Raw genomic sequence first — 24,653 nt, 5'->3', positions numbered from 1 at the left:
GCAGATTTTTTCATTAAACAAACATGTATTTTTCTCTGTACTTCTCTTTCAGTGACATTTAAACTCCTGGTTATTCGTAGAAAGGCTCAGTTAAGTGTGTCAGCCATCTTCAAACTTATATTGACATTAAAGAAGTTTTAAGATTTTATTTTCCATCGAGACTGAGATGGATCACCCCTGAATACTTTATATGTGTAGGATTAAATTGGACCAGGGGGACATTTCACTAAAGGACATTAATATCACAGCAGCCAGTATGTGTATATATGCAAATATATATAATTCATCGTGGTAATTATTATTGTAAGACTAGGTTAAATCCAGATATATGCACCATTGGGATCAATAATTAATTCCTGAACGAACAGCAGTCTGGGTAATTGAGTTTAATTTCCCAGAAAATCATAAACAAATGTTTTTTGAAATATGTTTTTTTAACACTCTGTCTCACATGGCAACAATATAACGGGATTATAAAATGTGAAAGATGTTTTATAGTTAATAACTTATTTAATAATGTTTTCTAAATCTGTTACAAGACATGAAGCCATTGTGAAATGTTTGTTTGTGAAAACCCCCAAGGTGCTGTTCGCCCCCCTCAGCAGGACACTAAAGTGATAATTAAGTTAAGTGATAAGTTCAGTGTTGTTGATAATCATTATTTAGTTTGTCAAGTTCCGCTTTAACAGAATATGTGGAAGGAATTTCGTTTTTTGGAAAGATGAATTCAAACTGTAGACTTGTGGTTTATACAAAAAAAATGCAAAATGATAATTAAGAGATTTGTAACAGAAACTGAATAATTATCCTCCAGAGGGAAATTTTAAGAACGTGGAAAATGACTCTGTTAATGCTGATTCATTAATCACTTCATGATAACCAACTAAAACATCTTACAGTTGGATGTCTCCTGCTGCACTCCTGCTCCATCTCATCATATTGTTATCGTCCACTTTTCTTCATCGTGCAAACAAAAGTCCAGATTTCTCGTCAGGCTCGTGGTGCGTAAAAGCCTCAATGGCTGAATCAGACGATAAGAAAAGAGATGCAGCGTTTCAGAGAAATGACTCGTTTCTGAGGAAAGCTTTGTGACGATGGCTCACATATATCTCAGCTGACTATGACTTCACTGTGACAGTGAGTCCAGGGGATGCAGGGGAGTCGCAGGTGAGCTGGTGGTTTTTAGTTCACTCCTAGATTACATGTCTGGCCATGTTTTCTTCTCGAGGATTGTGAACTCCCCAGTGCGGTTTTGAATTAGTTTGATATGTGACATTAAACTGCCTTGATGCTTATTGTGGTTTAAAAAGAAAAATCTTTTTTTAAAACTTTTTCCATGTGCGCGTAAACTTCAGGCCTGTCCCCCCTCCTCCTCCTCCTTCTCCTCCTCCTCCTCCTCCTGCTCCTCTCTTGGTCTGTTTTCGTGAAGTGGGTTCAGGGAAGTGTTGTGGGGGCGGATAGTTTTGATTTTCTCTCCATTGCGCTCAGCCAATAATGTGGAGGGAGCTGTTGTGCACATCTCAGCTGGCAGACATTTAAAAGGGAGACAGTCCGGCGCTGGAGCAATTTGTATTAACCCCCCCACCCCACTTCACCACCACCTCCTGGCCCCTGTCTATGGAGCGGTTGGTCTCCCACCCATCCACAGTCCCGCCAGTGTACAGTCGACAGCAGTAGGTGCCTCTCACCTCGGAAGGTGCCTCAGAGGACTGACAGGATCTCAGCAGTGCGCTTGTTGCAGCGGAGGCTCCAGCAGGTGAGAGAGTCTGATCCACTTCTGATGCAACAATAACACCATCACTTACTCGATAAACTTTATTTCACTTATTGATTATGTGAATTATACAACGACATGCCGCTCATCCACTGCTGAGCATGTGTGGACGCGTAGGGCTAAAGAAGGGAACATTTGCGTAATGGATAAATTATAGGTTATATTGTAATTATATGTTCACATTTCTCACTCAGATATTTAGACTCGGTTACGTTCAATTTCGTTTTTTCAATTCAGCTTCGGTTTGCATGTGTTGAAACCACATGCAAAGGAAAGAAAGAAAGGAAAAATGGAAAGCGAGCTCGATCTGTGCGTTTTTACGCAGCGTAAAAGCTTTGACAGCTGTGCGTAACGCGCCCAGAGTTGAAACGGTGTTGGTGATGAATTATTTTCTCCTTCTCCCCAAGGATGGCCAACTCGACGCGTATCTTTTGCAGTATGGTTTTCATCATCGGGCTGCTCTCCTCTCCCGTGGATTCAAAAAGAAATCGGGGTTCACAAGGCGCCATTCCTCATCCTGACAAAAGCAACCCAAACGAATCGGAGCAGCAACCGCAGCCTCCGCAGGCGGGCTCCGGGTCCCGGCAGAGGCAGGGCTCGTCCTCGCCGGCCGACGAGGTGCTGGAGTCCAGCCAGGAAGCTCTGCATGTGACGGAGCGCCAGTATTTGAAACGGGACTGGTGCAAGACGCAGCCGCTCAAACAGACCATCCACGAGGAGGGCTGCGTCAGCCGCACCATCATCAACCGCTTCTGCTACGGACAGTGCAACTCCTTCTACATCCCCAGGCACATCCGCAGGGAGGAGGGAGCCTTCCAGTCCTGCTCTTTCTGCAAACCCAAGCGTTTTACCACCATGACGTTTACTTTGAACTGTCCGGACCAGCAGCCACCCACCAAGAAGAAACGCATCCAGCGCGTCAAACAGTGCCGCTGCATATCCATAGACCTGGACTAAAACACACACTGAGAGGTGTTGTGTGTGTTAGTGTGTGTGTGTTTCATATTCTTATTCGCGGACAAGATTGTTGGTATAGAAAAAGAGAGGCTGTCACACAGCCAAGAGCACGTGTCGGTCTCCACCTGGGGATTCGCTCCACATATAAAGGCTGCCTACATGTACCACGAGTCTCTTCTTGCACAACGTGTGAACAAACATGGAGCAACTCGTGAACCGACGTTGAACTGAAAAGAACATTTTTTACTCCTCACAAGTTTGAAAACAAGTATCACTGCACGGGAACTTGGAATGGGCACGTTTTTACGCACGGCTTCCTCACCTCAGTAGGACAGCACATCCCCGGCTTATTTAACAAATCACTGTTCCACACACTCACTGAACCAGGATACACACTCTCCTGCTCAATCCTCTATTCTCCTGTGTTTTTATATGTTTGCAAAACTGGATGTTTCCACTGTGTGGAATGTGATGGATGAGTGGCCAGATTTGCAAATGGAAGATGTGACTTTATTTCGATATTCCAAGAATCCTTGAGTTGGAATGATTTCCGTCCTTTAGTAAATTGTTTTTTATTTTATAATTATTTTCTCTTTCTGTAAGTTGGGTGCCCACATAAACGTAGTAACAATATGCTTCTTTGTCAGTTAAAACAGACAATGTACAGTGATGGTTTGTAAAATATAGAGATAAAATAGTTGAAAATGAAAAGTCCATGTAATCGGTTTGTTTATTCATTTGATTAAATTATCAATGAAAAGATAAAATAAATGGATGTTGGAATATTGTGCATATCATTGGGAACTTTAAAGCTATTTGTGAAGGAAGATGTATCAAATAAAATGTGACACATTCACACAAGGTGTAATGCATATCTCCCTAAATGGGGTTCAGGTTTTAATTTAGGTTTTATGAGAAAACAACAGAAAACACCATAGAAATCACAACTTAATTGAGTTATATTTGGATAAAGGTTGGAAAGGTGACCAAAATCTGACCAAACCAGTGTTTCACAAAGGAGCATTAAAGCATTTTCTCCTTAGAGTTTTTTAAAATAAGCAAATACATTATTTTTCAACCATCCATCCTAAATATCACCCTTATAATATATGAGCCAAAACTTGTATGTTTATTATAGTGTTTGAATAATTGGAACGAACTGAATGACTGTTATTTTAATTTAATAGCAAATAGGCCAAATCATTGTAATAATTTCCATCCGATTAAACTTCATATTTCCGATGGCGCAAGAAACTCTTCATGTTAATAAATCTAATCACTGTTTCTCAGAAAAGTTTGACAGGAATAAGTTTAAAACATCTAAGAAAGTGGTTTGAGTGACGTTAGTCTGAGTCAGTGTTCATTGAACGGCCCACGCTGAATCGTGAATCATTAAATTCTTTTTGTAGAGTCACATAAATATCACATTTTCTAACGGGAGCGGAGACAGCGGAGCGTTTAGAGAACCTGATTTAACACATACAGAATTTCAAAGTGCAAGTCGTCATCCAAAATGAGTCAATGTTCTTTCGGCATCCAGTAGTTTATTCTTGAAATTTAAAACAATTCCATAAAATTACAGAGCACCTACATGAGAGCTGCTGAAGGTCGCAGCGACTGACGTACACACGGTAGAGGCTACAACAATTCCTTGGTCTGTTCTCAGCTCGTTTTTTTTTTTTTCAAACTCCTCTAAAGTAAAACAGCAGTTATGAAACATCTCCATCTTCATACAAAATAAATGGCACACATGAAAGACTTTGGAGGATAAAAATAAATGTAATTCAAGGTGCAGTTTTATTGATATCTGGATAAAGGAATCTGTCTGAGGTATAACAACTAGCATGGCTTCAGGTGATATGCTTAAATGTTCTAAATACCAAAACCCTCATCTTTCCCAAAAATTAAACTGGAACTGTTTTCATTCTGTGTAACTCACTTAATATCCACACATCATCCAGACACACCGTGAGCCGAAATACAGACCCACGTTATCCAGGAGCCTCTCAATCGATTCAACTAACTCATAAAAACACAACCTCACAAAGGTCGCTGTTTTTGGCATAAAATAAATCTCTCCTTACATAAATATACTTTTCTTAAATGACAGAAGCAAAAATTTTGCTTGATTCACTTTCTTAAAAATGAAAACATAAAGAGGGATTTCATCATCGAGCAATGAGATTGATGAAGCTTTCAACGAGGGAACCCAACGCTTGCATAGGGAAAGAGGTGCAAAAAAAGTGCAGGGCATCTGAAAACAAAAATGCATGCAGTTAGCATAACATGTGGAGTGTGAGCTACATCTTAGAGTTACTTGCAAGCGGGCAAAGTGCATAAACCTGTGCTGGGCACAATGTGACGTACAGCTCTCCATGAGGGATCTAAAAAGTTTAGCTTTAAATACAATTGAGTTATTGGGTGACTGGGTGCACGGCCAAGTGTGTTTGAGTGTGTTTGTGTGTGTTTGTGTGTGTTTGAAGGGTTCGACTCATCACTCGCTTGTTCCGCTCTTCAACTGTTGTCACACAAGGGGGGGGGTGTCTGGTGCCGTGAAAACACACAACATAGTAAAACTGATTGTACACACACACACACATTCATACACACCGTATCTTCGTCTGCTCACGAGGCCCAGCGCACATCATTTATCATCCTCCTCAAAGCTGCACCGTCCCTGCCGATTCTATAACATGACATATTTACAATGGTTTTAATGAGCCATGGTGAATGAGCAGCTATTCGCCAGAGCAGAGGAGCCGCGGCTTTCTCGCTGCTCGGGGAGAAAGAGATCTGTTGTGTCAACAGGGATTTTCCCTCCGAGCAGAAATCAGCAGCTACACTTTGAGTAAGTTGGAGCGTTTTCAACACATGTCCTCTCTCAGGTAACGGTCGACGGCTCTGAGAAGAACGGATCCTCAGCTCTTGCAGACGCAGAAGGAATCTTGTGTCAGCTGGCACTGTTGTGAATCCCGCTGACCCGCTGAGACCTTTCACAAGCCGGGCTCTCAGAGGGCACGCCACGCTGGATGAATGAGGTCAACCTTTAGCCTTTAAGACTCTCATCACTTCGGCTGTGTCAGCCGTGCATCCTCGGTGCAGGAGTTTTTCTTTCGGCATGTGGGTGGGTGGGGACGGCTGAGGGTGTTAATAGTGCGGAGATATGGCCGTGGGAGTAGAAGTGGGAGTCCAGTGAGGTTTTATTGTGAGTTCGGGGCACAGAGGGCAGTCCAGTGTTGTTGAGGCAGGTGGCTGAACGAGGAGGGATGAGGCCTGCACGCTTTATGTCCATCTCCACTAGCCACCATTTCGTTTCTCCTTCTTTTTCATCACTCGTCGATTCAGCTGGAGGGCACGCTGGCTTCCTTCTGCCGCAGCCTATCTTTCTGTTGGCGAGAGCAACACAACAATTCAGGGTATTGATTTCACCAGCAGGAGCAGCGTTCAGGAATTTCTCTGCTGCATGTGAGCGAGCTCTTACCAAACTGTTGGCATTAATCTTCTTGGTTTCCACTCTCTTCTCTGCTGTGATCTTCTTGATGTTTTCTTGAGCTTCCTTCAACCTATGGAGGAAAAAAAAAAACATCCTCAAGGACGTGATATTTGCAGGCCCTTGAAAACCTGAAGTGCAAACTGAAAATCGTACTTGTGAAAACAATATAAAGTCAGTAGCCTCTCATCCCTGTGTCCTTGTGAGGTTGTTTATAAGAGCAAGACATTTAAGTATCTCCCTGGGGCACCCTGTCATGGAGCCTTTTAGAGCCACACACACACACGCACACGCACACACACACACACACACACACACACACACACACACACCCTCTCAGGAGATTGCGGTCAGTGAAAGCCCCATATGTGAGAGGCGGTGGAGAATGACAGTGGGTTGATGAGATAATGAGGCAGCCTTTAAAGAACACTTGGCTTTTATGAGTGTGCAAACAGTATTTAAAATAAAGTTAATTGTAGATAAGCACAGTCAGCTGTGAGTAATGTGGGACATGATTACCTAGTAAACAATTAAGAGAGAGCACATGGATCTCCGGCAGGACGAGGGGAGGACATTAACTCCTGAGACGGAGGCTCAGACGGTGTGAGCTCAGATTCCAATGGCGACCTGAAGTGTCCACGCTGTTTGCCTGGACAGTAACAACAGCTTCTCTGGTTGCCTGCGCCCGTGCAGCTCTCCTGACCTTTGGGCTGCGTGTCATTACAGTGTTTATCAGTTCTCGCATAACGCGCAGCCTTTAACGGCCACAAGCGCCCGTCCTCTTGCTAGTAAAGCCGGCCGGCCGCCAGGAGGGTCTACTGTCCCTCGCTGGAATGCCCTCCCACCCCTCAGCCCCAGCACACAGACACGCACAACACAAGGCCTCAGGTCAGAGGAAACGTCATAAATTGAGGCGCAGGGCCGAGGCGTCAGCTACTCTCCTCTTTGATGGCCCCCCCGCCTTTGCTTTAAGTACAACGCAGCATCCAAGCGTCGCCCTCACACAATTAGTGCTAATTTGACCTGATGTCCAGAGGTGTTAAAGCATGTGTCCAAAGGTGACAGAGACCAGGTGTAACGTGAGGACGAGGTGGTCGAGCCTCGTTTTAGTCGCCAGGTTTATGTTTTGCAATGATTCTTCCACTGACTGAAGAGAGATACGTCACACAAATATTTCCTCCTGACATTAACTGTGCATTCGCATAGTCCTCGTCTCATTTTCCAGAGCTGTGAAGTCGTTCTTCTGACTCCTGAATGTTTATGTGCTCTGACGATGGAATGTGGAAAAAACAAAATGTCTTGCATTTATGTGTTTAAAGCGTTTAAACTTCTCCTAACAATATTCGCACAATAACAGAGAGTGGAAAAAAAGATCAGATACGAGAGGCATACAGACCATTTTAAATTTATGAACCCTAATCATGAAACCATTTGCAAAAGTCTGGTTCCATGTGCTTGTGAGAGATTTGACAAGTTCACATTAGAAGCTGCTATTTAAAGCTGATTTAAAAGAAATTGTAAATTGGTCTATAAGTGATGACGTCAGCAATTTGTGTGGCAACGTTTTTGTTTCCAACTTTCCGAGTTATTGTTCCAACTTGAGATGACGTTCCAGTGAATTTTCTCAGTTGGAGACACATATTCTTATACAATCAATTGTTGCACTTTTTTAGCAATTTCCATTTAAAGTATTTACATTCTGTAGTTTCCTCTCTTCACAGTATTCTTCTTTGTAAAGTGACACAGTCCACTCATGCATGCATGTAATCCAGACTCATTGTTTTCTACTCACTCTCCTAATGATGTATAACAGTTGTATTAACATACTTGGTGACTTCTTTATGAAACAATGGGCATTTATCTGCAATGTTAAAAGATACGCCAGTTGCTAGCTATCCGCTCTGTGAGTGTTCAGCTAAACTTGATTTTATAACTGTGGAGACGGTGTCACCAAATCAACCAGATTATAATTTGGAACATGACTGATCCCAGTTCAGGTGTTCATGACCCTCACTGGACATAGGAAGAGCAATCTCACAGAATCCCACTCACCTCTCTTTGGAGATGTTCTTGCTTTGTCGTATCCAGGCATTCTTGAAGTCGTTGCAAAACTCGTACCAGAGCATAAAGACGTAACCCGGGCTCACATCTTTCTCCCCGGGTTTTGGCCTAATACCTAAGTAGCTCACCATTTCCCCGAAACTGTGAAGAAAAACAGAGCAGATGCGCAAATAATCTCATCTTTATCACATATAAACAGTTAAGTAATTAATATCAGACATAAAATTAATGTGTTTTCATGTTTTTAATCAAATTCTCTCGATTGGAAAGCCAAAGCTGTAAACAAGAAACGCACATGCACACAAACACAGAGAATTATGGATGGAGAGTCAGACAGAGGCCAGAAACAGAGCTGGAAGGAGAACGTCCACCCTGCTGGGACATGGGGGAGAGCCAGTAGCGGAGGCTCCATTATCACATTGACCTCCGCAGCCTGCAGGGGAAGACTGCAAGAGGAGACGGAGACAGCAGAGACCAGGCTGCTGTTCCCTCAGACACAGCAACTGACTGACTGACTGACACACACACACACAATAAACTCACACCTACAGCTCCAGCAACATATTGAGGGTCAGACAATTAAAGATATGAATATGATCTAATATATGCCCCCTGTTTTTTGTGTTGACTGGCCCAGACTGCAACGCTGTTGTAGGCCTGATTCAATTGTAACCAAACCTGAACTCTTTGCGAGTCTCTCAGCAGCGCACACCGGGCATGAAAAGCAGCCTGCTGCTTCAGATTCCCTCCCTAACCCAAACATGAAAGACATTTTCTGGCTGTGCCTGTCAGAGGCTTGATTAAAGGGGGCTATGATTCAAGGGATGATCCCTGTCCCATTGACACCCTGAAAGGCTCTGACCTCCAGATGCTAGGTGGCTATTTTGCGACGCTAATCGAAGACATGTTCAAGTCGTGAGAAATGGAGCAATATGCTGCCCAGACGGTACGCTAAAAGCTGAGGGGGAAAGAATGGCTTCTGCACTTCACATTTCTCAGTGATGCGTCATTTTGCTGGGATGCTCCAAAGAAAGAGGAGCCGCTGATCATCCTGTACGCAACTGAAGAAGTCAGAGGCTCCTGGATGTTTAGACGAGCTGTCCCAGGTAGCTTTGTTGCAGCCGGCCTGGTCCAACTTGATAAACAGGGTCTCTTCTCCATCGGCTCCTCTCCTGACCCTAGGTCATCATGTCAGAGCGTACACAAATCAAGCAGCAAGCCTTTTCAGCCTCCTCAGCACATGCAACAAGCAGATACACAAAGCTTCACTCGAAACAGATGCAAACATGCGCAGGCATGCCTACAAAACATAAAACATAAACAAAATCAAGCAGATCTAAGTTCCACTGCAAGAGCAGAGCAATTAAGCTCATGCACACATGTGCATACACAAAGTTTCTACACTTCTGTAATCTGCTATGATGCCATTGCCGTGAGAGGGTTTACTGCGGCACCCATAGCCAGCATTCCTCACTGACAGCTATAAAGAAAGACGCATTAGAAAACCATGAGCAGCCATGAGAATCAGAGAAATATTTGCACAGGCAACGCTGCATTCCTTTGTTTCCCCAGTAAAAAGATTACAGGAGTAAACTGCATGTTGTTGGCCCAGTCAGCAGAGGCACGAGTCGTCATATAATGCCAGAGAAGAATAATAAACCAACTAGCATGTATGAAACCATGACTGCATGGTGACTGTACAGGAGGCAGTTTGCCAAATGAAATTGAGCATGATGTGGTGGTGGAGAGCTTAATGAGCCGGAACTGAGGACAGAACCAGAAAACCTCAGTGGAACCCAAACATGAAGCAGACAAATTAAGACTGCATGTTGAGGAAAAGGCCTCGGCACTCGTCATGGATGAGCCATACTGCCCACATAATGTTTCTACAAATAGGGATTAACCAGAAATGAACTTGACAGAGACGTCTCTCTCATTAGAATGACACTGGTGTTTTACAGCTGAGCTCAGTGGAAATGTCCCCTCATACGGAGTGGCTTGGGCAATAGTTTAATATTATTGTTGACTTAGTTGCAAAGTGATCAGCGATCTCCATGTTATTTTACAAGACATCCTAATTGACAATCTGGAGCAAAGTGTGATTTAACATTAACAAAATTGTCTCTTTCAATTTTACACGACTTTCATCAAGTCACTGCTCCAACATTACATCAACAAATCATTATTATATGAATTATTCTAAACATTTGTTGAAATGTTTCAATACCTGAATGAGGGTAAATGGTTCCAGTAACACTAGCAGCTCTGCGAGGCTGAGCACAGCAGTGTTTTGAGAATAACGGTAACGCTTCTATAGTTACATGCTCACAATGACAATCCTAACATACTAATGTTTAGCAGGTGTAATGTTTAACACGTTCACCATCTAAGTTTAGCTTCTGCATTTTTTGCATGAAATCAAAGTATTGAACAACTTAATAATATTAATCTATTGACTGTTCAAGTAGTTGTAAATTTTCTTTTCTTACTGTTTGTTTCTTTTTATTCTTTTTATGATTTGTTTTCATTTCTTGTAATGCTGCTGGAATTTTAATTTCCCTGATGGAGCCTTCCCAAAGGGATTAATAAAGTTTGATCTCATCTAATCTAATCTAATCTAATCAGTCTCAACTTCAGGGACAGCAACTGATGGAGCCACTTCAGTAGCTAAAACAAAGGCTAAAAGTGTGTGTGTGTGTGTAGTGTGTGTTATTGAAACCATAAAACAATAACTACAGAATTTAAATGAATCTTAAAATGGTTAAATACTACCAAAAATAAAAGCAGACATACAAATACTCTACAAAAAATATCTCAAAATGGCAAAACTGTAATTGATTAAAAACACAAGTCTCAACAAATGGAGTCACATTATTTTTAATAACGTGGCCCAAAATAACTTTATCTGACCCGAGATTCAACTCCATCTTGAAAATCAATAATTTAAGTCATTTTTCCAAGTTAAATTCTTATGTGGCTGCACAGTTAATACCTTTGATGTTAAGATTATTGTGTCTGGAAAAAGTCTGGAACATATTTCCCTATTTTCTCAGATTTTACAGGACAATCAATAAACTTAGAAAATAATGAGAAGATTAATCATCCCAATATTTGTAGCTCTGTTGTAAATACTCTGTACTATGGACACATTTTTGTCAGAAAAACCTTACAGTACAGAGGTTTAATACCCAAGCATAACTTATGCTGATTCATACTCTGCCCCTCTCACTGCTGCTTAACTTTGATTCACAGGCGACTCAACTCAACGACTCCTCCTGAGGCCGAGGTTGAGGTATTAGGTAGCACCGAGGATGTGTCCGTGTCTATTTCTTTTATTAACAGACAGCCGTAATGTTGTAGCCGCTGCTGCTGTTGTGTGTTTGTGTGATGATCCCTCATCCCACGCAGATGTGAGAGCCCACCCAGGGCCCAGTGAGCCCACTGACGCCCATATTCATCAATGGCGTGTCACTTTTATGAGGTGGCTCTGTGGGAACCAGAGAAAGAGACCCCCCCACCCCAACACTACCACCATCCCTTCCTCCTGCTCCACCTAGTGCCAGCCAGCCAGTCCCGTTCTTAGATGAAATTGAAGGAAAACTTCTTTAAAAAGGCAAAGGTGCTGTCAGTTGCGGGGCCCTTTTGATCAATATTCCTCCTCCAAGTTCAACGTCTTCATTACAGTGGTGTCACTCAGGCACACAGAGGTGTGCACTCATGCACGCACATGCAGACACACACATAAAACGTCAGTCCAGTCCAGTGGACAGAGATATCAATGTAATGTGAGGGAGGGGGTGGGGGACGAGGACAGACAGCGAGAGGTGCAGTCGCCCCTCAGTGACCCTCATGGTTTAAAAAAAGAGCAACATGAACCAGAACAGTTTGGAGCCTTTCACTGAGTTATAGTGTTGTCCAAAGCAATCAACATCCTAATTGTTTATAGTATCCATTTTCTTGCGACCGGCGTCTTTCACTTTCTCCTTTATATGCTTCCGTGATTTATTTTGGAAGTGGCAGACTTACGACGTAAAGCAAACAATCCCGCTCTCTATCCAAACAAGGCAAAAATAATCTATTTCCCTTGTTTGTCTGCTCCACCATCTTTTTCCAATATGAAATGTTCCAGATATGATTTTGCTTTGGACAGCGAACTCAGCGGCTGCCAGTGTCTCTTACGCCTATAAATCAGATGCCTCTCAGAAAACTCTCGGGAGTCTTCTGCACAAAACATGGCAGATAAGAATGATTGGAACTGCAGGGGAGGAAGCACAGGCTGTTCGGGCTTAAAATACAGTATGCTGCACATTAAGCATGAGCAGACATCCACTGCTGTTTCTGTTCAGGATGGGCGTCTCGTTTATTTGTCTTCAGACAAATTACAAAAAGTATTGAGGGTCACTTGTATGCATTTAAAACCTAAAGTACCTCCCTGTGCATTAATAAAAATGTGCTGTAGTTCAATATAAATCACTTTATCTTATCCAAAGCAGTAAAACCATGAAACAGAGAAGCCCCTGACTTAAACAGCCTCTACTTATCGCTGTATACAAATGGTAAGCATTAATGCTATCAGATACCAGCCCATGTAATCCATTTGAAACAGATCAAGTAGCTGCTATGTGATGTTTGTTATCTAACACTTGCCCAAAATCTTCATCCGAAGGATGATCCAAAGAGATTATAAATATTTTCTACCCTAACATGATATTTCATTAATTTATTTGAATCAGTCTCTACTTGTCTTTGGTAAAGTTAGTTTCCTACCTTTTCTGTGCAGCATTGAGCTGGTCCTCTTCGGCTGAATGATCCTTTTGAGCTGTAGGAATAAAACATTTTAAGATTAACAAAGATTATTGGTAATGGTGACATAAGATATTTTTCTGCTGTGTCCTGTGACAGTTATTGATAACTGAGCCTAGGTCTCCAGTGGAGTCCAAAGGGGGCGCTGTGTTCATTAGCCATTGTTAGAGTTGTCAAGTGAAGAAGAAGAAGAGTGAGAAGAAGAAGAACAAGGGCTCTGGGTTGAGATGTCACTGACACAGTGAGCGTGTTATCCGAGTGACAGTTAAGCACATTGTAAACTTTTACATGCTTCTGTGCATTGACGCATGAGAGCGTGAGGCTTGAGTCTGTGACGCCTGGGCTCGGGGCGGGGAGCCCTGTTCTGTTTGCGGCAGTGTGTGCGTGTTTGTGTGTGTGTGGACATACATGTGCATGTTCTGAGCAGAGCTGAAGCAGGGGCGCAGGGTTGAGCAGAGAGGCTTGGGAACTGGAGGCTCCTGTGGACTCCTGCCATGTAAAAGTGTCTAAATGCAAGGCAGATGTGTGCGGCGGGCCAGGCCGAGGTGCAAGAATTTATCTAGGGCCAGAGAGAGCCTGTGATCTCAGATTTATTGCATTTTTCCAGATTCATCCTTTTTACAATGATGGGGGACCTTTCCTACTTGAAGATTTAAGAGCGGGAAGTCTCCAAAAAATTGTTCAAAGGCAGGTTTGGGGGTCTTCTGGGAGAAGGTGAGCTTCAGCCTCCGACCAACCACTCTTTTTACTTTTACTTCTTTTTTTTCACATGTATGTGGGCAAGGGGGCGTATTTTTACATGTATGAAGTAAACCTAATGAAGTGGGGGGGGCATGTCTGGGATTGAGGGAGGTGGGGGGACGAGGAGAGGGGCCGTGACCAATGGTGTTAGACTCAGTGGGGGTCAGGCTGGCGCCTGAGGTACCCCTCTAGCGACTGTACAGAGGTGGCACTGGAGCCGAGAGAGAGAGGGAGAGAGAGAGAGAGTGGCCCAGAGTGAGAGGATGTGTGAAGTTTCTTTTCCTCCGTCCTCTGTGTAAACATGAAACCAGTAGTCGCTAACTAGAAAGTTATGAGACGTGCATGCTGAGAGAGACAATAAATTAGGGCTTTAAAACTCTGACACACTTTTACAAACCACTGCTTTACCTAGCAGCCAGATAACAAAGAGATGCTGAGGATTTCCATGGAGCATCCTCTATGTAGGACACATCTCTACGACTTCATCGAAAACAGGCTCCAGGGAAAGCTGCTGTCTGCCAACTTAACACACACCACCTAATTCAGTCATATGAAGAAGTGGAATTGTGGTTGTTGGGTTGTGACTCACAGATGACAAAAAGGATGTGATGATACACATACGTTTCCTCAGAAAGCCAGTGAAATGAGACTTGCACAAGCTGAGATTAAAACCAGGAATTTGTTTTCAATTAGTCATGGCCTGTATTCAACGCGAAAAATATGCCCGTCAGAGTATCCCCAGAGGTTTCAAAGAGCTCCTTCTAACAAGGGAAACAAAAATGTGGTTGATTAGACGTTGGAACTACCGCAGACAGATCAGGGAAAGTTTTTTTTTTCTTATTTTATACGAGACCTTATAGTTCTGAATGAGAGAAGCAAATTAGTTGTGGAAATACAAAGCCACATTCCAGAGAGCCAGCGAGTTAACTGAGTGGAATACGAATATTTGAAAAGACACTTAGACAGAAACAAATGCAAGACAAAGGGCAAATTCCAGAGTGTACGTAGTACTCAGTGTGGAAGAGGAGCAAAGACATTGATGGGACGAGGCCTTACAAGAGGAGGGTTCACTGGATTTCATAAGTGTCCCCTGCTAGATCACACAGTCAAGTTTAACAGGCAGAGCACAGGGCGTTCGGGTTCACCTGCAGGCCTCTCCTCAGCCTGGGTCAGTAATGCTCAGAAACATCACTCTCACCTTAAAGTTTTGTCTTTATCGCTTTCTTCCACCACAGTTAATTTCAAAATCTAAAATCATGTGTCAAACACATGTATCTGTGGCCGAGCGTTTACCTGGGTGAGAAATTCACTCATTCACCAATGAGTCAGACTTTTAAGAGCAACGGCCGCACTTTGATGTGAGAACTGTTGCTGTGTTTTTGCCTTTTGAAGTCACGGAATCATCACGAACAATGATTACACACACGCCTCTCCTCCCAACGCAAGGGCAACAGCTCGAGGAATCCTGTTTATCAAAGAGAGGTTTACAAGTATTCCACCGGGGAGTTTATGTTCAAGATGTTGCCGTTGCGAAGCGATGCCATTTTGTGCTTTTTAAAAGTTTTTAGATATTCTGCACGAAAGCTCGGCGAAAAGCTTGGAGAAATTGGCAACTTGAACAATGCCATGGCACATTTCCTTTTCATGGGTAAATGACTGCAGCACAGGAATCATATTGCAAACATGAATCACAAAATGTGGCTACAATCTCCTCCTACAATCATCGGACTGTTTTATATATAAAATACTGTATCGTTTCACCACTGCGCCCCTTTAATGGAAGCTACTTTAAGACACTTTTTCACCCCAGAAAAAAACTGAACGATTTGGCTCACCCAAGTTACTCGCTTGACCTTCACTGATATGTAATCATTCTAATATATTTTGCTTGAGGTTTATCTTCTCTGAGTTTTTTTTGTCTTGCTCACAACACTGACTAATCAATACTTTTACCTTATTTTCATTACTTTTATAAAATTTCACAATCGCTCGGGCTAAAACTCAACGCTACTGAATTTAAAGAGGGATTGAGCAGATGGAGAATGAATTGCCTTTGATTGATATGAACAAAATAAAATTAGTCTCACTGGCACTTTTTGGTGGTATTTCTTTTTTAATTCTACTTGCTTTAAGCACAATAAATAAAAGTGTATTCATTTCCATATTAAGCTGGAGGCCGCAAACGATTACTATTTGGATGTATATATATCGCTAGAGGATAATTTTTTATTATTTGGAAAGATTTTAAATGTACAAAACACCAATGTGTTTTAGTCCCCACTTTGCAGATATGATTTTTCAGTTGGCACCAACAAATGCATTTTAAACCAAACACAGAGTCACATCAACAGCAGGCGATGGACGAGTAACTGAGAGAAACTCAGGTCATCTTCCAGCCTGTTACACTGAAGAAACACCCGTCCAGATGTTTTCATCAGGAGCAGCAACACATTGGTTTACATTCAACATGTGCACTGGTGATTCTGCGATTTTAAACAGACAGTGATCTTGTGTGGATAGTATACGTGTGCTTGGCATCTGGAGGATACAGAATAAGAAAAAAAAAACATGGCGTGTGCCTGCGGCTGTGGATCATGCTCGTTTGCCTCCACCTCTTTTTTAGTGACATTTTTACTGTTTATTTATTCACAAACTAGATCTAATGATGTGACAGTGGCAAACTTGGACGTCTTAATGGCATCTACTGGAACGAAAAGGAAGGTTTGTGTATAATAAAAACTTAGGTGAAATAAGCATATGTGTGTCTGATGCACAGCATGGCTCATCACTTTAATAGAAAGTGAGCTATAACTCATGGAAATGTGTACACAGTCACCTCGGGGATGAATCGACCATTGTTTTTCTTGGAATTCTCATCACATCAACGTGCAGTTTCTTTCCAGTAAGAAGGAATACTTTAGCATATTTTAAAATGGTGTTATGAGTGAAGTGGCAGCTAGATAGGGTATAGATAGTATAGACAGTATAGATTTGGATGAAAGAAAGTCGGACATGACTTGTGTCTGGGTCAGAAAGGGGACAAACGGTGAGTGTGTGTCGGGGGAAGCTGTGCTCCCGTCCCGGTGGTCCCCAGGCCTGATCCACTGAGGCCGGCCAGTCTTTACAAGGCCGCAGCCAGAGATGTCCTGCCAGCTTTATGGCAGCTGAGAGTACATGAGAGCCCTGTTAGAGGCAATGTGATCCCTTCTACAGGCCTGTAGACTCCTGTCCTCATGCTGTCTTACAGAGCACAGAGACGCCCTCTCTCAGCAAGAACACAAACACAAACACGCACACGCACACACACACATGCACACACACAGATAGACAGACCCTGTGCCACCCAGCTGACTGAAAAAAACATAATTATACCTTCCTCTTTTTAAAGCTCCCATGCTGAGTGTGTGGGTGAAAAAAGAGCTTTTCTAGATCTGTAAGTTCAGTTTCATGACGTTCCCCTCAGCTGTCCGACTCAATGTTTCATCTTTGAAGTCAGTGAGAATTCTCTTAACAACTTTACATGAATCAGACCAGCTTAAAAGAGAGACTGACGGCAAACATCTATCATATGACTTGAGCCTGTGTCACTGTCTTTGATTCAAAGGGAGTGGGAGAAGATTAATCAATTTATCCCTTATCTTGATTGACACAAGTTGAATTGTCTCAGTTGGGGGGAGAAGTAGAAATATCAGTGGAAGCGGAGCGACTTTACAGATGTAAAACTTCTTGCAGGCGACTTAACACATTGTGTCATAATCTCTGTGTTGTCATAACCTCCTTTCACTCCTGTTCCTTGGTTTGTTTGGCTGTTTGTTAGATTGTCAGCAGGATTATACAAAAACTGCAGAACGAATTTCCATGAAACTTGAAGGATAGGACATGAGCCAAGAAAGAACTCATTCAATTTTGGTGTGGATCTGGATAAAGGGTGGAATACAGGAGATTTTATTTTAATAATTATAATAATTCATGCAAAAGGGACAGATATTTATGAGTTAGAGCAGTTTGCTGCAGCTTGATTTAATTTAATATTATATTGTTATAAAATATTATTTCATTAACTACTTCAGTTTTTTTTATTTTTTCATCTATACGGCAAACACGCTGCTGATTGTATAATAATGGACTAAATCTGCAAAGTGCAGAATGATATATCCGGTACACCATATGTGCACTAATGTTTCACTAATGACCATCGTTTACAGTTTTTCTACAGAAAAAAGGAGGAACCTTGGCTTCACTCACCTGCAGAGATAAATCCCTCCATCTTCTGCTTAAAGGGCTGCAGGTTTTCCTCTGATGAGTTATCACACACCTTCTGCACATCTTTCTCACAGGCTGCAGGAGAGAACAGAACAGAGAGCAGACAGATATGATTAGCAAGCGCGGAAAAAAAGAGAAGGGAGGATTTAAAGTTGTGGGAGCAAATTAACCAAAAATTGTAAAATGGTCTTTCAAGGATAGATAAAATAACTAAGGAAATTGATTAATAATGTAATGTCAAGTTTCACCATAATGTGGTGAAGAATAGGACGTGATTGTGTGAAACAGGCCTGGATTGTCCTTTATGCAAGAAATTATAATTTTAGCAAAATAATACATAAATGTATCTATGTTATTCTCAAAACAGACTTTATTTGGTGAAGAAATAGAAGAAAACTTGTCAACCTGAAGTGGAAACAGAGTGTGCTTTTAATTGGATTTTCAAACAAGAGGTTGTTTTATTTATTTATTATCTCACTTACTTAGTTAGACCTCAGTCAGTCCAGAGTTTACCCACAGTGGACAATAAAGTTGTGTGGTATTGTATCCTGTGTTGTGTGTACATGTGAGCACAGCAGATGTGTTTGCTGTTTGTGGATGGGTTTTTCTTCGCTGTGCCAAATGAATCAACTCACACAAGCTCAGAGGAAACAGACGTGACTGAGCACGTTCCAGCTGAACCTTCCCCATTTCCTCTCAACTGCAATACCGGGTTACTACACACAGACGCCTGGTGAAAGAACTTTGGCACATTCTTCCAACCTGTAAGTCATTAATGGCGGCAATAAATACCTTAACTTGCTTATGACTGCATAGCTAAATTGTTCCGCAACACAACAAGCGCATTAACAGGTCTGGCCGCTGTCTCACTTCACCGCGTCCCTGCTTTTAGATCTGAGCTTGGCTCTCACATGTTCGCATGTGGAGCCGCTGCACCTGCAGCTCGGTAAACTCGCTCTATGACATCTTTTACATCTTTTATTTATTGGATGTCTTAATAAATCAGACAGGAAACACGAGGCCTGAGCATTAAAAGTGAAGAGTAACTACGTACAGCCTCGCCGTCTGGATTCCAGGACGCTCTTTAAACCGGAGGACAGTGAGAGCCACAAGTTTTCAAAATAAAAAAACTGAAATAAGCAACCATACAAACATGACAACCAAAATATCCTGTTTGGACAAACTACATTTCCTGTTACCAGAAATCCCCCAACTCAAAAGGAACCATTAAAACAGTGTTTAAAAGATCAAGTCTACAATTTAGAGGCGGCTCTCTTCCAAATGTGGTCCAGACAGTGAAGGCCGCAAGGAGGAAGCCCACAAAAACACAGCAGCTGTAAAGAATAAAAAAACTAAAAGCTCTGGTTTAAAACATTGTCTTGGAGTGATGATACATTTTTTGCAGACGTGCATTCATAGGCAGAATTCTCCTGCATCAGGCTAAACGCAAAACTGTAGAACTTTGGGACCTTTGCTAGTTTTTGTTGCCACAGTTGAAGTAATTATGTGTGTTAGAAGATCTAGGATACTTATTATAATTAATAATACAATTATAACCATATTAGATTCATTTTTAGTTCTGACTGATTAATGTGTATCATATTTTGATCAGTTATAACTCCATTGTGGATATCTACACCATCATTTTATCTGTTGAGTTGAACAACATTAACTTCTGCTATTGCATTATAACCCGTGTCAATAACAAATCTTGTTAAGATTCAATTATTTCTGAATGTGTCAGCTTTATTTGCCATGTATGTGAACACATACTAGGAATTTGACTCTGGTGTAATTGGGCTCAGTGAACTAACAAAGATAGACATACAATTAACTACAGACTGCAAGAAACTAGCAAAATAAACACAATGTGCAAACTATAACACACAATTTAATATATATATATATATATATAAATATATAGATTTTTTTTTGTGATTAAAATAAAATTCAAAAGAAAATATATTATTTAGAATAAAATCATTACGAATATCTAATACAAATATCAAACAATAAATAATGTATCCCCTGTATTTGTGAACTGGTAAAATTCTGACCTGTGCCTTCGGTATTATAGCGGCATCTGTATTTGTGGCAGAGATTAAGTTGGAAACACAAGGCTGTTTGCTGCTGGTGGCATCGTTTCTACCATCAGACACTGTGTCCAGTCATGTAGCCACAGGGGACGGGTTTCCCACCACAGACAGATGGGATAATGATGGGAGACAGAGCTCCAATTTTTAATGGCCTTCCACCGTTACTACACGGGGAAAACAGATGAGATTACAGACGATGGACTCAGCATTTTAACAGCTGGAGTGCTAAAGGATCAAGACATCATTCCCACTATTGACATTTATTCAAATAACTGAACCAATATAATGGATTTGTGTGTGGCTGTAAATCACTTGTTAAACCGGCCTCCTGATGGACATTAACTGATTGACTGAAAAGTGTTTTATGGACGACGATAAACCAGCAGAACTAGAGGAAATGTGAGCTTGGATTTGAGCAACTGTGAGCAAAATCAAGAACCAAGAACCACAGGTAGAGGAGGTCACACTGAGAGGACAAATAGACTATCAGAGCTGATATCCTGAGGGGCTCAAGCATCTACTGTACATCTCTGAGGGGAAAAGCACAAGACGTCATAACTGACGAGACGATTTTGCAGAATATGAGGGGGCGAAGGTGGTGGTGAAGTAAACGGGAAGAAAAACAAACAAGAGAGTCAGACTTCTGATCCAGGACTTACCCAGTGTGGTTAACTTTGATGTCAATATGTACTTAAGGTTTTTACTGCCGTGAACAAGAGCCACCACTGTAGCACACTAAAACAATACACAACTGTATTTGGGGAGCCTGTGGATCACCGCAAGATTTGTTTGATGAATATTTGTATCTCATAAATGTGCCTGTGAAAGCCCTTCACCTCCTGTCTCAACCTCTGGATCGTGATAATGCATAAACACTGACAAACAAATGACAACAACTGCAGGGAAGAGAGACAGAAGAATAAATAACACACAGGTGATTACGCTTCTTTTTCAACTTCTTGTTATTCCAAAGACATTATGTTTTTCACCATTGTCCATTACTTGGTTAGTTAATTTGTTTGTAAGCAAGATTAAACAAACACTATAAAATGGATTACCCCAACACTATGTGGAAAGATGGGACATAGAGGGGCAGATCCAGGAATTTTTTTAAAATACCTTTGTCAATGGCTGGACATTTTTTTGAAATTTTTACTGATTTCCCAGTAAAAATTCATATTATCTCTATAAAAAAATGTTGGAGTTATGTGCACGACTGAGTGACTGATTTTAGTTAAAAGAACTTATCTCAGCAGCGACTGATTTCAAATCTAAGAACGCCTGTACGAAGAAACAGAAGCTGTTAATCCCTGTTGTAAACAACATTTTCAGGAAGCTTTGGAAAATATTTGCCATTTTATCAGAGGTTAAAACAGTACAGTGTCCCAGCTCCACTGCATATTGCAGTTATTTGTATCTGGAAAGTGAAGTCTTTCACTGATCCCCAATTATCTTTGTTCCGAGCAGACCGTCAGACGTCCAGCTCTGCTTTCTACTGGGATGAAGTCTACTGTTACCCCTTGGTGAGGTCAGCCAAGAGTCTGCCTTAGTAGGAAAAGGTAAGACCTCCTCTCCACTTTGTGCTCCTCATAAATCAAACTGTTTACCATCAACTCTAAAGCCTCGATTAAATTTGAATGCAGGGAGCATCGAAATCACTCTGGTGCTTGAGAGGATGATTAATGCTACGATTAAAATATAAATATAATACTTATATATATAACTGATAGGATAAAAAATACATAAAACTGCATATAAAACTGATAGAAGGAAAATAAGTCAAATTTGATTAAAATGTTTGAATAAATTTGAAAAAACTTTGAGTCTGACGATTCTTTCTTTATAATCTGCAACTAATTGATTAGAAAACACCTACATTTATCAATATTTTGGCCTGGTTCTGTCAGACGGCCGGTGACGGCACCTCAGCCCGTCGACTTCACACATGGCCCTTTGAGCCTAGCCTCCGTCGTAAAACGGACCTCAGGGTAAAGGCCCTGCCTGAACCTGACATTAAAGGCCATTTAAAATCAGGACACTGTCTGATTTGCCACAGCGATGAATGCCTGACCTGGACCAGGTCTTCTGTGAAACACTAAACTCCCCTGAGCAGCAAATGAGCTCTGACTGTTTCTTTTTATTTGATCCTATTTCATTCGGTAGCGTCTCTGCCTCTCTGTCAGGCCCAATTACGTGGCTGTTAAAGGGATCTTTTTGTAGATACTCACTGGGCTTAAAGTGTTAACCTGTAAATGCAACTTCAAGTAGGATTAGTAACTCCTCGTGTTTAAGTTTCACACAATTTAAAAGATACTCTTCAGTTTGGAGGCTAACTGCACCACTATACACGATTTGAGACGTAAACAGAGCAGAGTATGTTTGTCTTGATGGGAGCTGAGAGTCCTACAGTAGGTTTAGGTGCTTGTGGCCTCCCACTCATCCCTCTCAGAGAGCACAGGGAGAGGTCATCACCCTCTCCCCAAACAGGAAGCCCCATCTAAAGAGGATCATGTTTCTACATAAGCCAGTGAAGGAGAGGGCAGACGAGCGGCTGGGGACCCGCTCCTGAGCATCACTGGCGACGAGACGCTGCAGACACACATTCAGGAAAATGCTGAAAACTTCGGTGTGAACATGAGCGATACAGTGCGCCAAGATTCGAAAGTGAGCAAAACCCATGGATCCACAATGAGAAATTATGGGTGAGAGAAGAGAGATGAATTTCTGACTGCCTGCACTGAGTCTCCTGACCTTTGACCCAAGGCTGGAGGGCAAGACGCAGCCAACCACTGCAGTCGCCACCTCAGGATCAGGTGAGGGGCAGACGGCCCGGCGTGGCTCTGTGAAATCAAAGTGTGACTGAGCGTGTGAGCTTCTCAGAATTGTACACAATGTGGTTGGAAGTGATCTGTGTTAGAGTTATAATTAAGACCAGTTGCTTTCTTTAGGCTGGTTTATAATAGCCAGGCAGAAATATTTATTCCTGGCGGCTAGAGAGGATAAAAATAGTGGGAGTCATAGGTGCAGCTCAGCACATCCACAATCCAACACTCACCCTATGATGCTAATACCCTAGAGGACTACTGTGCCAGACTGTGCTGCAGCAGAGATCAAATACAAGGGCCCTTATGTTGCATTTATTGTCTTCGGGTCTTCCTTAGGAAAAATCCTAATAAATGAGTGAGAGCTTGAGGTAGGTCTGGGTGCTTTTGTAGACTCTTTGTATTTTTCCCCCGGGTCAGAGAGGAGAGGGCTTTAACAGCGATCTAAAAAACGTAGGGGAGAGCCGTGGAGCATATATAATTGCTTTCATATGCCGTATTATTGGTTGATTTAAATAACCACAGACACCAGGGGCACTGGGGGGCATCGCCTTTAACCTCCGCATGGCCCCGGCCAAGACTGACTGGCTGGCTCGCTGGGTCACACCAGTCGATCGGCGCCCCCGACACTTTGAGCACAGAGCACAAGAAAAATGTATTTGTCAGCTAGTTGTCACTCTGACATTTCCTTGGAGAGCTGCAATTTGCATTTTTGGGCTCTTCACGAAGGAATAAGCATGTGTCTCCAGCTGGAAAAAGGAGAAGTTGTGGTGTTATGATGACATGGCTGATACAAAGTCTGGAAACGAGGAAAAGCTGCCTCGGGCCAACCGAGGTCTTGAACGCATCCACAACCTGCTCTGCTCAGGGTAATAGGATGTACATTTACATCTTAAGTGCTTTGGTGAAAGATGGAAGTGTATACAATTACACTGATTGATTTACAATGGAAGTACGACGACCTAAACAAAAAAACGCAACGAGGCATGCAGGTTAAGCTTTCATACACACAGTTAAAGTTGAAATAGGGTATGTCCTACCGGTTAGATCTCTCTTCAGCTTCCTGAGGTCCTTGGTAATGTCTTCTAATTTAACCTGAGCAGCCTGGAAGAAATCCTGAGGCTCCAACAGAGGGAACACACTCTTGTCTGTGCCGGCGTCCTGAAAAAACAATGCAGTTATAACACTGAGGAGCACTGAGAGGCAGAGGTTTTAAGAGTTTATAGTTTTATTCTTTTTGTTTGACAGCACCTTACCTTGTCAAAGTTGCGTAGGTAGTATAAAACCACATAATCCACCAGATTCATACGGTTGTCCTGAGGAACAAATGAGCAATGATTAAGACACACTTTCTGTTTATTCTGCATATATTTACTGGAAATTATGGTAGTTCGGTAACATTTTAATCATAAATTTATAAGAGGTGTTACTCTGCTCTTGACGTCCTTTAGTTTGGGGAGGATCTCTAGTCCAAAGCCATCAGCCTGACCTCTCGTCCTGTTCCCTCCATTCATATAGTTCCCAAAGGCCAGAACAAGACCTATGATATCCCGCAGACTGTTGCACTCTAGCAGCTCCTGACACAGAGACACACACAGTCTTTGGGTTACTAAACCTTCATGTAAGTTGATGACATTACTCAATTG

The 24,653-nt window shown here is 42.1% G+C and overlaps 2 protein-coding genes across 3 annotated transcripts in view; one reads left to right on the top strand and one right to left on the bottom strand.

Annotated features, from left to right (window-relative positions):
- Window positions 1-1,157: 1,157 nt before the first annotated feature.
- grem1b (gremlin 1b) lies at window positions 1,158-3,514 on the top strand. The gene is made up of 2 exons (XM_020085167.2): window positions 1,158-1,756; window positions 2,182-3,514. The coding sequence occupies exon 2, from the start codon at window positions 2,183-2,185 to the stop codon at window positions 2,729-2,731; it is 549 nt and encodes a 182-aa protein (XP_019940726.1). The 5' UTR covers window positions 1,158-1,756; window position 2,182; the 3' UTR covers window positions 2,732-3,514.
- Window positions 3,515-4,255: 741 nt separating this feature from the next.
- The window catches only part of LOC109627893 (formin-like), a 56,133-nt gene continuing 35,735 nt past the window's right edge, over window positions 4,256-24,653 (bottom strand). For both annotated transcript variants that reach the window (XM_069536351.1, XM_069536352.1), the window contains 8 exons: window positions 24,438-24,584; window positions 24,264-24,323; window positions 24,048-24,168; window positions 18,072-18,164; window positions 13,050-13,101; window positions 8,274-8,423; window positions 6,213-6,294; window positions 4,256-6,117 (listed from right to left, as the gene is read on the bottom strand). In XM_069536351.1, the coding sequence (XP_069392452.1) occupies window positions 6,073-6,117; window positions 6,213-6,294; window positions 8,274-8,423; window positions 13,050-13,101; window positions 18,072-18,164; window positions 24,048-24,168; window positions 24,264-24,323; window positions 24,438-24,584 (750 nt within the window). In that variant the 3' untranslated portion in view covers window positions 4,256-6,072. The remainder of the gene's footprint in view (window positions 6,118-6,212; window positions 6,295-8,273; window positions 8,424-13,049; window positions 13,102-18,071; window positions 18,165-24,047; window positions 24,169-24,263; window positions 24,324-24,437; window positions 24,585-24,653) is intronic.

This window comes from Paralichthys olivaceus, chromosome 12 (genome assembly GCF_024713975.1).
Source record: "Paralichthys olivaceus isolate ysfri-2021 chromosome 12, ASM2471397v2, whole genome shotgun sequence".
Lineage (NCBI taxonomy): Eukaryota > Metazoa > Chordata > Actinopteri > Pleuronectiformes > Paralichthyidae > Paralichthys > Paralichthys olivaceus.
This window is presented reverse-complemented; position numbering and strand designations above follow the sequence as displayed.

Bases quoted from the DNA above. Each gene is read 5' to 3' on its own strand.
- grem1b (XM_020085167.2), top strand. From the start codon at position 2,183: ATGGCCAACTCGACGCGTATCTTTTGCAGTATGGTTTTCATCATCGGG.